At 35.3% G+C, this 13,552-nt stretch overlaps 1 protein-coding gene across 24 annotated transcripts in view; it reads right to left on the bottom strand.

Annotated features, from left to right (window-relative positions):
• Positions 1 to 13,552, bottom strand: part of rims2a (regulating synaptic membrane exocytosis 2a) — a 315,973-nt gene that overhangs the window by 251,697 nt on the left and 50,724 nt on the right. For all 24 annotated transcript variants that reach the window (XM_073926654.1, XM_073926650.1, XM_073926642.1 and 21 more), the window contains one exon: positions 2,577 to 2,787. In XM_073926654.1, the coding sequence (XP_073782755.1) occupies positions 2,577 to 2,787 (211 nt within the window). The remainder of the gene's footprint in view (positions 1 to 2,576; positions 2,788 to 13,552) is intronic.

The following is a 13,552-nucleotide window of genomic DNA, read 5'->3' on the forward strand; positions in this document are numbered from 1 at the left end:
TGTTTGCTTTCCCTGGGAATCAAACCCACAACTTTCCTGTTCCTAGCAATATATCCTATACTTATTTATTCATTGGTTTATTTGGAAACAGCAAAAGCACTAAAGTTAGGCAAAATTCAAATTTTAATCCACTTTTATAAGTGTTTGCTTTCCCTCCCTGCTGAAAAAATCCAGCTTAAACTAGCCTAGGCTAGTTTACCAGCCTTGACCAGCCTAGTTTTAGAGGGGTTTTGGCCATTTCCAGGCTGGTTTCTAGCCATTTCCAGCCAGGTCTTAGCTGGTCAGACTGGAAAATGACCATCTAAATCTAGCTAAAGCCAGCTTGACCAGACTGGTTTAAGCTGGTTTTGGCTGGGCTCCCAGCCTGGCTAGGCTGGTCAAGCTGGCTTTAGCTGGTCATCTCCCAGCCTGACCAGCTAAGACCAGGCTGGAAATTGCTGGAAACCACCCTGGAAAAGGCCAAAACCCCTCTTAAACCAGCCTGGTTGACCAGCTAAAACCAGCCAACCAGCCTAGGCTGTTTTAAGCTGGGGGGTTTTTTTCAGTAGGGCTGGGAATCAAACCCACAACCTTTAAGTTCCAAGCAATATGTCTTATACTAATTAGCATTGCTATAAAAGGACCAGAGTTAGTCAAAATGCTATTTTTCATCAGCTGTCAAGACCTATTCCTCGAATATTTTTTACAATTTTTTTTTCCGCTCCTGTAAATATTAAATATGTTCAAAGCAATAGCATAATACTCTGCTGTTACAGGATTTATAGAAGGCATTGTGTGATTTATAGTAAAGAAACTACATCTTACGGTCACTTTTCTCCAAAATAACTCTTCAAATAATCCTGTTTAAATAATAGATATGTATAGAATAAAATACTAATCATGCTGTGTAGTCCAATTTATGTAGTTCACTATGTATAACACTAGCCTACATTAAAACTGGATGTTTGACCAATCAGAAAATACTGATTTACACAGTTTTTGTAACTAATGGGAAAGTCAGGAAAACATATTTTGAGGAAATATAGAATATTAACTGATATTTATATGTTTTTCATGCTTGCATCTGCCACACTGTTAAAATTATACTAATTAATTATTGTTATATTTTATATATGCATCTGCTACACAAATATAGAATAATAACTAATATTTAAATTTTTTTATGCATGCATCTGATACACTGCTAAAATATAGATTAATGAATAATATTTATATGATTTGTATGCAGGCATCTGATAAACTGTTAAATATATTTCCATTTCTTTATATTGCAAGCATTTACTTTACTTTTTGGCAATGTTATTGTCAGAGGCTACACCAAATTGTAAAACTTTTTCCTAAATAAATAAAATGATAAAATAATAACTTTTTGGGGGAAAAATAGAATAATAACTAATATTGAAATGTTTTTATGCTTGCTTCTTCTGTTAAAATTTAGAAATACAGTTGAAGTCAGAATTTTTATTGATATATATATATATATTTACCAAATGATGTTGAACAGAGCAAGGGAATTTTTAACAGTGTGTCTGATAATGTTTTTCTTCTGGAGAAAGTCTTATTTGTTTTATTTCGGCTAGAAAAAAAACTATTTTTAATTTTTTTTAAAACCATTTTAAGGTCAATATTATTATCCCATTTAAGCTATTTGTTTTCAATGGAGAACAAAAACCATCATTATACAATGACTTGCCTAATTACCCTAACCTGCCAAGTTAACTTAAAAATTAAAAAAGGGGTCAAATAATTCTGACTTCAAATGTATAAAATAATAACTAATATTTATATGCTTTTTACGCAAGCATCTGTTACACTGTTAAAACCATACATATTAATTATATATATATATATATATATATATATATATATATATATATATATATATATATATATATATATATAATGCATGCCTCTGCTACACTTAAACCAGAGAAATATAGAATATTAACTCATATTTGTAATTTTTATGCATGCATCTTCTACACAGTTAAAATACAGAATAATTTCTAATATTTATATGATATGTATTCATGCATCTGATAAAATGTTAAAAACATTTTCATTTCTTTATATTGCGAGGATTTACCTTACTTTTTGGCAGTATTATTATCTGAGGCTGCACCAAACTGTAAATTTTTGCCCTCAAGTTGAGCACCTATAGAATAATAACTTTTTGGGGGGAAATTTGGAATAATAACTAATATCTATATGCTTTTTATGCATGCATCTTCTACCCTTAAAATATGGAAAATATAGAATAATAAGTAATATTTATACAACTTTTATTCATACATCTGTTACACTCTAAAAATAACTTCATTTATCTATATTAAAAGCATTTAGTTTTTGTCCATATTAATATCAGAAACTGCACCAATTTGTACATTTTCCTCCTCAGTTACAGCCCGCAAATAAAATCCTCAGTAACACTACATCAGTTACAAAAGCATGTTTCATCAAATATGTCTAAGCAAATGTTTTTGTTTATTTTGTAAACAATTTGGCCGCATATTCCATTTTACAGAGAGTAGCTGAGGTCCAGCTGAAAGCAGGGTTTGTGTACCACAAGTCTGTACCTTGTTAGAGCGCAGTGAAACTCTTCCTCCACAGCGAGCACAGAACTTGGTTTGGCAATAAGAACAGAGGTGGCCACAGCCGTCGGCAAACTTGGTTTTATGGCAGATTCCGCAGGTAGGAGCATCGCTCTTCTGCTCCGGGCCGCTCTGAGCCTCCTCACCCATCTTCTGCACTTGATCTTTGTACATTTCAAACTGCTGGTGCAATTTCCTGCAGGAGACAGAACACAGCCAATCAGAACACTGCAAATCAAAGTATGACCTATAAGAACTCAGCAAAACATAACACTGCTGATCAAAGCACGACCTATCCTGACACAGCCAATCAGAACACTGCTAAAGAGAAAACAACCAATTAGAACGCTGCTAATCAAATTACAACCTATCAGAACACAGCTAATCAGAACATGGATAATCAGAGCACAGCCTGTCGGCAGACAGCCAACCATTTGTGTGTGACAGACACACAAATCAGTTCACAGTCTGTCAGAATGCAGTCAAAAAAACTTGGCCAGTCAGTCGGTAAAAGGGTAAAATAACACAGCCGATCAGAACACAGCCAACCAGAATACAGCCAATCAGACCACAGTTAGTAGACAACCAATCAGAACAGTCAGTCAGATCACAACTAAAGAAAACATCACTACACTACCAATCAGAACACAGCTAATCAGAGCATAGTCAGTCAGTACACAGAGGCTGCATCTGAAACCGCATACTTCCATACTATACAGCATGCTAAAATCAGTATGCGAGCCAAGTAGTATGTCCGAATTCATAGAATTCGACAATCAGTATGCGAGAAGTACCGGGATGACTTCATACTTCTGGCAAGATTCTGGAGTGTGCATCCCATGCACGCTGCGCTATCCCATAATGCCCCGCGAGAGAATTCATGAATGGAAGTTAAGTGACGCAACTGACACACGTAGGTCACGTGACCATGACAAAATGGCAGATGTAGTATGTCCGAATTCCATTCATACTTATCACATTCACACTGTATAGCGCCTACTTTTCAAACGGCCGAGCAGAACGTTTAAATTCAAATGAAGTACCTACTGAGTAGTAGGTGGTTTCGAACAGCCAGACAGTCAGAACACAATCAATGCACAGTCAGAAAACGTGGCCAGTCATTTGGTAAACAGATAATAAAACATTCAGTCAGAACAAAGCCAATCAGAACGCAGTCAGTCACAACACAGCCAATCGGAACACAATCAGTACACAGCCAATCAGACACCAGTAAGTTAGTACACCGCCAATCAGAACATAATAAAACATTCAGTTAGAACAGACAACTAGAACACAGCTAATCTATACAGTCAGTCAGGACACAGCAAGTCAGAAAACATAGCCAGTCATTCGGTAAACAGATAATAAAACATTCAGTCAGAACAGCCAATCAGAACACAGTCAGTCAGAACAAAGCCAATCAGCGCACAATCAATACACAGCCAAAACATCGCTAACTAGAATACAGACAGTCAGAGCACAATCTGTACTCAGCCAATCAGAATACAGTCAGAAAACGGGGCCAGTCAGTCAGTGCACAGCCAATAAGAACACAGTCAGTCAGCCAATTAGACCATGGCTAATCAGAATATAGCCAGTCAAAACAGTCACAATCAGAACACAGTCAGTTAGTACACAGCCAATCAAGATACAGCCAAAAAGTACAGCCAGTCAGTCAGTATACACCTAATCAAAGCACAACCTGTCAGAACACAGTAAATCAGAGCACAGCCAGTCAATACAGTCAATCAGAACACAGTCTGTTAGTATGCAGCCAATCAGAACGCATTCGGTGCTCAGCTGCTGAGAATGCAGTCACAAAACGGGGCCGGTCAGTGAGTACACAGCCAATGAGAACACAGTCTGTCAATAAGACCATGGCTAATCAGAATACAAGCGATCAATACACAGTCAATCAGAACACAGCCAGTACTCAGAATTCCTTCAGAAAACATGGCCAGTCAGTCAGTGCACAGCCAATTAGACCACAGCCTGTCAGAATACAGACAGTCAATACACAGTCAATCAAAACACAGTCAGTCAGTACACGGCCAATCAGAACATGGATAATCAGAACACTTTAAAAGAACATGGTCCATTAAAACACAGTCAGTCAAAACAACCAAACAGACATAAGTCATTTATAATGTCTAATTAGACACAGTCAGAGAACGTATTGAGAATATGAACTTCATATCATTTATTTATTCTAAAATAAATTATTATTCTATATTACCTCACAGCTTTTCAGACATGTTTTTACAAATTAAAGTGTGTGCATACACCTGAAAAAGGCCTGTCATTGATCCCAGTTTTAAGTGCTACAAATAATAACTTGACTTCTACTTAATCACTAGAAAAAGTGGCAGAAGGTAGATTTTCAGATGAGTCCTCTGTTGAACTGCATCCCAATCATCATAAATACTGCAGAAGACCTGTTGGAACCCACATGAACCCAAGATTCTCACATAAATCAGTCAAGTTGGCAAAGGAAAAATCATGGTTTGGGGTTATATTCAGTATGGGGGCGTGCAGATCTGCAGAGTGGATGTCAACATCAACAGCCTGACGTATCAAGACATTTGTGCTGCCCATTACATTGCAAACCACAGGAGTCAGCAGGATAGTGCTTCTTCCCATACTTCAGCCTCCACATTAAAGTTCCTAAAAGCAAAGAAGGTGTGCCAAGATTGACCAGTCCAGTCACCAGTAATGAACATTATTAAGCATGTCTGGGGTAAGATGAAGGAGGCATTGAAGATGAATCTAAAGAATCTTAATGAACTCTGGGAGTCCTGCAAGAACGCTTTCATTGACATTCCAGATGACTATTAATAAATTATTTGAGTCATTGCAGAGATGTATGGATGCAGTCCTCCAAGCTCATTGGAGTTAAACACAATATTAGCTCTTTTTCCACTGCATCATCACTTTATATTCTATACAGTATTTCTGTTAAGTGACAGGACTTTTGTCTAAGCAAAATCAGACCTTACTGTCCTAATTAAATCATTAAAAATCAAGGCATGATCATATTTTATTTTGGTCAAATGAGCGTAATCTAGAGGCCTTTGCCTTTCATATAAGCCACATCCTATTCCAAATGCTCATCTAGAAGTCAAGTTATTATTTTTTTGTTCCTAAAACTTGGATAGTTGCATTGTCATCCAGTATTACTGCCCAATAATAATGCTTACAATAATCGCACAATCACTTTTAAACCAATGTTCACACTGACCGTTTGCTGAACCCAGTATACTGCAGACATGTCATCAAATATCAATAACACATGCAGTAGCAGTCACAACCACACCTTGATCCTGAAACAGCAGCTTTTATGGGACTTTTACATAAGCATGACGTTTCTTCATGCACCGTCTCATTACAGTAAGAGAGCAGAGGGTCAAAGGCTGGAGACAGACCCTGAAATGCTAGCTGGATGCATGCATGACGTACATGCATTTTGTATGTTCCCCTGTCAATCAACCGCAGCCGTGGAAAGCAAACACTGGGGTCCAACGCCATAAGCTGTCGATTAGAGGAGGTTTGGTCCCACATCTGCCCCTGCAACATTCATTAGCAGGCTGAATTATTGAGCACGCCGATCTCTTACTACAGCAGAGCGGCACGGTGTTACCCAGAATCCAGCAAACTCAAAACAACAGCTCATTCTCACGGCGATCACTGACTCTGATGAGAGAGCTTGTATGCTTAACGCTGAGGAGTTTTTTTAATGCAGATCCACGTAATGAATACATAACTTTACATGTTGAATACATAAGTTTTATTTGTTGTGTTTGGCATAAGCTAAGAGTTTGACAAATTTAAATTTGATGCTCATATTTTGTTTATCAGAAATATAGTATGTGATCGAGCTAAAACAATTTGTTAGCATTCCCACAAAACTAAAACAAACCTAAAACAAACCAAACTCAATCAACAAACAAAACAAAAACAAAACAGCAACAAAAAACACAGCAATAACAAAAACAACATGGCAAGTAAACAGCCACAAAATGGCAACAAAACAGCAAAAAAACAATGGCAACAAAACAAAACAGCAACAAAACAACAACAAAACGGCAACAAAACAAAAACAAAATGGCAAACAAAAGCAACACGGCAATAAAAACAACAAAATAGCAAGAAATCAAATCAAAAACAACAACGGCAAGACAACAAAATGGCAAGAAAACAAAACAAAATGGCAAAATGCAGCAACAAAACAGCACAAAAACAAATAAAACGGCAACAAAACAAACAAAACGGAAACAAAACAGCATCAAAAGAAACAAAACGGCAACAAAACAAACAAAACGGCAACAAAACAGCACCAAAACAAACAAAACGGATGCAAAACAAACAATACAGAAACAAAACGTCAACAAAACAAACAAAACGGAAACAAAGCAAAATGGCAACAAAACAAAACGCAACAAAACAAAAAGGCAACAAAACAAAACGCTACAAAATGAAACGGCAACTAAACAAAAACAAAACAGAACAAAACAGCAACAAAACAAAAGCAAAACAGCAACAAAACGAAACAAAGCAGCAACAAAACTAAATGTCAACAAATCAAAACACAAAGAAAATAATGAACAAAACTAATTCAAGTAATTTACAATTGATCGTTAATTACTAAATTAGACTAGAAAACAAACAAACACATAAGCAAAGAAACTAATAAATAAATAAATAAATAAATAAATAAATAAATAAATAAATAAATAAATAAATAAATAAATAAATATTAAAAATAAAAACAAACTACAGCTGAAAACAAGCATAAACAGACAGAATTAACTTATTTGCAAATTAATTTTAGATAAATGTACACATTACAATTATTGGGTGAAGCAATCTCATTCATTATAAGATAAAGTTTGTAATTTTTCACTGGTCATCAATGCTTTTTTTAGCAGTAGGTACTGTATTTCCAGTCAACCCTGATACTCTGAACCCACCAGACAATCACTTCTGTTCTACTCAGTGACCTTTTACCCCTCAAGGATAAAGTCACAGCAATGCCCTGATGGTGAGCAGGTCTGCTTTCACTGACTTCTGCCCTCCTACCCAGAAAACATGTGGATCCCACACATCTCTCACTGTCTAAGCTTTTCCTCGATCCAGACATGCAAACACAAATGTAAGAATCATATCAGTTTAGGAGTTGTCCAGCCTTACAATATCGAAACAAAACAAAACAAAACAAAAAGTTCAGTTTTGAGGCAACATTTTGAGAAGAAAATGATTCTAACCCATACTGGCTTTTCCACTATATTTTGTTAAAGATCTCAATCCAGTATACATGTCAGAAGCTGAAAGCAGATATTAAAACATTTACAGTACACTACGAGGCTGTTGAATGCTTTTTTCTGACTGACCGATAAATATTTTAAGGTGTGCGATCAATACGATCAAGGGCTGGGCGATATGGCCTTTTTAAAATATCCCAGATTCTTTCACCAAAAAATCAATTTATCATTTAAATCGATTTATCCCCCCTGCATGCAAAAGCTTGGAGATGAAGGTTATTAACCTATATAACCTTATCATAATTGTATTTATTATAGAATATAAAAATGCTAAATAAAAAAAGGCTTTGATTTTAAGATCAAGGGCTTTATTTTAACAATCTTGGTGCAAAGTCTAAAGAACAGGGCGCAAAAGCATTAAGGGCATATCCAAATCTACTTTTCTCTCCAAGATATTCCCTGCCATTTTGTTTGTGTGTTTCTATGGCAAATGTGAGGGGACCTACAGGAACCCAGAGGGGAGTGTCACATGTTAGGGTGAAAACCGATTTTCATTTAAACAAATCGATGTAAACTTCAACCTATAGAGTTAAGCCCCAGTCATATCACACAATTTGGCATGGTTTTCTTGTTGTAGGGTGTCATAAGGACTCGTAAACAACTAATAGGCATCGTGACAGAAACCTCAAATGTTATTCGTTATTCTTATTTATAGATAACTGACCAACAAAAGATACATTAAAATTAAAATTAAAATGATAACAAATTTGTTTAGAAAATATTTTGTTTCCAAAAAAAAAATATATGAATTATATTTTTATTTGTGCCCCTCCACTCCTCAACTATAGGGGTGGATAATTTATTTTGCTCTGTGAACAATAAGGATTTATTAAGTGCTTCACTGTGATTGTTGAATCACAAATCTGTCTTTGTCATTTGCTAATTTTTTAATATGTCATCATTTTAAAGATTATGTCTTGAGTATCTGATTTTTCCTCAGTGCGGATGTGCTTTTATTTTCTCCTCACTCGCGGCAAGTTCAGGCATGGGAGTATTTAACAAGATACCCATGGCACCCATGATACATTTAGATATCAAAGAAAATATCTTAGTAATATCTTAAGGAATCTTAAGTTTGATCCCATACGTGTTGTATTAAACGCCTTTAAATAATGTAGTTATTAGTCGTCGACAGGCATCAGTGTTTATTGAGATTGAAATAAGAAAAAAAATTGAAATTGAGATAAATATTGTTATAGCAACACTTATGACTGCTTTGGGAAATAACACTCGTCATAGACATCATGGAATGACTGATAGGGAAGGAACGTGTAGTCTGGCAGATTAGTTAACCCCGACAAGTCAAGATTTTATCAGGACAATAAATAAATAAATCGTAGAATCTGACAGTGACTTTCGTAACCGACAATTAAAATCGTGTGATGTGACTGGGGCTTTAAAAGATAAAATCGATTTATCGCCCAACCCTACAATCAATCCATTATAATTAGAACATATTTGTATGATTGTTATGATTTGTGTTGGGACAGCATGAATGAATAAAACTTTTTTTATTCCTAAATAAATAAACTTGACAAATTTAAGTAGATTGAACAAAGCAATTAAGTTGTCCCCCTAAGAACCTTAAAAGTTGTGTTGTTTCAGCTTATTTTAAATAAGTAGTTTGAACAAACAAAGTGTATATAATTGTTTTCACTATAATTTTATAGCTCCTTTCGCCTTCTGACTTTTATTTTGGGTCATGTAGCATGGATGGAAATCTTTTCTACAATGCAGCAGAAACACCAGTATGGACAAGGATGTTTTTCATTATATAACGTGGTGTTAAATATAAAGAGAGTGTGTGTAAAGCAACAGCGTTCAGACGTGAGGTGAAGGCTGGAGGATCTCCAGAGCTATGGCAGGTGCGCTGGCTCAGGTGGCATCACAGACAGCTGCAGAGCACAGACCACTTCACCTCCAGACGTAAACGCCATCATATAATCATACGCCATTCCTCAGGTCTCATCTGACACACGGCACGGAGAGAGAGTCAGAGAAACACGAGCCAGTACATCGATACGCAGCACCTTTATGAACGACATCGCGGCCACATGAAGACCTGCGCTTTACCTGCTTAAGATACTTACAAACCTGCAGTCGACTTCTCGGGTAATACTAAACCCACGCTTAATGCACATCCCCTAATCAAACTGCTGGAGCGTACAGATCAAAATGTGACCACAGAAGATATTCAAGAGAAAACAAAGACAGGAATAGGGATCTGCAATTTATCGCATTAATTCAATATTGTTAACTTTAAAGACAGTAGCATAAAAAATAAAAGTAATGGCAGTAGTGTTTTAAAGTCTTTCGTTAGCAAAATATAGTTTAAATATACATCAACAAATGTTACCTCAAGGAATGCTTAAAAATAACGATTTATAAAGGGTTAACAACAGAAAATCATATCTCATATTTTAAGCTCATGGCCATGATGTGATTAATCACGATTAAATATTTGAATCAACTGACAGCCCTGATGTAATTATGCAGTTTCAAAATGCAACATGAGATTAATTTAAGATATATTTGCAATTAAGGTGCGATTACTCAGTAGTTAACTCATGGCATCATGTGATTAATCACATTTAAGTAAGCGGTTGGCTTATATACACACGTACAAACTTAAAACATAGCACATATAAACTTAAAACTATATATTACATATATTATTAATATATCCGTATTATTAGATTACACATTTTGAAAATTCTAATTTGTTAAAAAATTAGCTCAACAATTGCAGCTTGTTTGATAATGCTGATAACCTACAGTATATAACACAAAACAAAACAAAAAAAAGGCAAAAAAAAAAACTAAAATGGCCAAAAACAACAAAATGACAACAAAACAAAATAAAAAAATAGCAAAAAAACAAACAAAATATATAAAGAAAATAAAAAAGAACAAAGAACAAACAAAACAGCAACAAAACAAAACGGCAACAAAACAGAATAAAAATGGCAACAAAACAGCAAAAAAACAGAGCAACAAAAATATATAAAAATGGCAACAAAACAGCAACAAAACAAAATAAAAGATGGCAACAAAACAGCAACAAAAAAAAACAGCAATAAAACAAACGGCAACAAAACATAAAACAGTAACAAAACAAAATTAAAAAGGCAAAAAAATAAAACAGCAACAAGAAGATAACAAAAGAAAACATAACTAAATGGCAACAAAGTAAAGCAAAAACAAAACAGCATCAAAACATTAAACAAAACAACAAAAAGTCAAAAAAACTAAACGCCAACAAAAGTCAACAAAACAGCAACAAAACAAAATGGCAAGAAAACAAAAAATGGCAACAAAACAAAAATAAAACTGCAACAAAACAAAATGGCAACAAAACATTTTTTAAAAATGGCAACAACAAAACACAAAAAACAGTCTAAACAAAAAAGCTAAAGAGCAACAAAACCGCAACAAAACAAATAAGGTAAAAAATAAGGCAACAAAATGGCAACAAAACAAATCTTGGCAAAAAAAAAGGCAACAAAATGGCAACAAAACAAATAAGGTCAAAATAAGGCAACTAAATAGCAACAAAACAAATAATGGCAAAAAAGGCAACAAAAGCTCAACAAAATGGCTACAAAACTTTAAGAAATAATAATGAACAAAACTAATAAAAGTAAATGACAATTGTTTGTCAAGTACTAAATTAGGCTAGAAAACAAATAAACAAAACACAAACAAATAAATAAATAAATAAATAAATAAATAAATAAATAAAGGCTGTAAAATCATATGACAATTAATATAATTATTAAAATCACTGAAATCAATATTCTAGGTTGCTGATGCTCATTCCATTGATCAATAAAAAAGTGTGTTGCTTGCAAATTCACAGTAAATGTGTTTCCTTCATTAACACACTTCAAAATAAACTTTTTTTTTTTTTTGAGAACTGACTGCCATTTTCAGAATTTCAGCACTGTAAATGAGTAAATGAAAGGTCAGTCTTCTCCACACAGGGATTTTCTGGCCAATACAGAATTTTAAGGGTGAAGATAAACCCATTCAGTCTTACTTACATCTCCGGCTCCTTCAGAGGCTCAGTCTGCGGTTGGTTTTGGGACTTTGTCTGGGGCTGGAGAACGTTATTAACCAGATCAGTGATTCCGCTAAAGGGAAACCACCTGTATGAACAAGCAGACAACGCAACTCAACATCTGCTCAACAAGCCTGAATGCAGACGACACACGCAATGCAAACATCAGCAGCTACATTCAGGAGGAGCACACAGAAAGGGCAAAGGACCTACAGGAGCTACAGTACAGGGAGAGAAAGAGGGGGAAAGAGAGAGACTTGTGCATACTACACAAAGCTGCTTACATTCTTCATGGCCAGATTTACCTATAGGAGTTAGGAAGTTTTGTTTCAGCCATTTATTTGAAACTATATGCATGATCAAAATGATAGAATATTATTACTATATTATTTTTAGGTTAATTGAGATATTGTTGTAGTTTATTAACCATTCAGAGTGCCTACTAGGGCTGCACAATATACTGTTTCAGCATGGATATCCCAATGTGCGTGTCTGCTATAGTCACATCGCAAAATGCTGAGTTGGGTTATAATTGATGAGCACAACCGTTGACAAAACATGAGATTCGTGGAGTCACAGCAAAGTATAATCATAGCAGAGAGTTTAAAGCATTGGAGTACAAAAATACATTTGTAAATGTAAATAGGAATTAGTGTACTGAATTTACACAACAAAGACTATACGGTTTATTTTCACTTAATTTCATGATTCAATTTTGATACCTGAATACTGTTTGACTCGTCGGAAAACTATTAAGCACTGTTTATTTGACTCTTTTCTTTGCTCTATTGTAGTTATTTTTGCTCGTGATTTGTTTTTTATCATTTATACAGTGCATCCGGAAAATCTTCACTTTTTCCACATTATTTTATGTTACAGCCTTATTCCAAAATTGATTCAATTCATTTATTTCCTCAGAATTCTACACACAATACCCCATAATGACAATGTGACAAAAGGGTTTTTGAAATTGTCGCAAATTTATTAACAAAAAAAAAAAAAAGCTGAAAAATCACATGAACATCAATATTCACAGCCTTTGCTGTGAAGCACTAAATTGAGCTCAGGAACATTTTGTTTCCACTGATCATTCTTGAGATGTATCAGCAGCTCAATTGGAGTTCACCTGTGGTAAATTCGGTTGATTGAACATGATTTGAAAAGGCATCTATAAATCTGTCTATATAAGGTCCCAGGGTTGACAGTGCATGTCAAATCACAAACTAAGCATGAAGACAAAATAATCGTCTGTAGATTTCCCAGACAGGATTATCTTGAGGAACAAGGCTGGGGAAGGTTACAGAAAAATTTCTTGCTCCAAAAGTTCCAGTGAGCACAGTGGCCTCCATCATCTGCAAGTGAAAGATGTTTGGAACCACCAGGACTCTTCCTAGAGCTGGCCGGCCATCTAAGCTGAGTGATCGGGGGAGAAAACCTTTGTCAGGGAGGTGATCAATAGTCACCCAGTCTGAGCTCCAGGGTTCTTCTGTGGAGAGAGGAGAACCTTACAGAAGGACAACCATCTGTGCAGCAGTACACCAATCAGGCCTGTATGGTAGAGTGGCCAGACAGAAGCCACTCCC

The sequence above is a fragment of the Danio rerio genome, chromosome 16, assembly GCF_049306965.1.
Source record: "Danio rerio strain Tuebingen ecotype United States chromosome 16, GRCz12tu, whole genome shotgun sequence".
NCBI classification, from domain to species: Eukaryota; Metazoa; Chordata; class Actinopteri; order Cypriniformes; family Danionidae; genus Danio; species Danio rerio.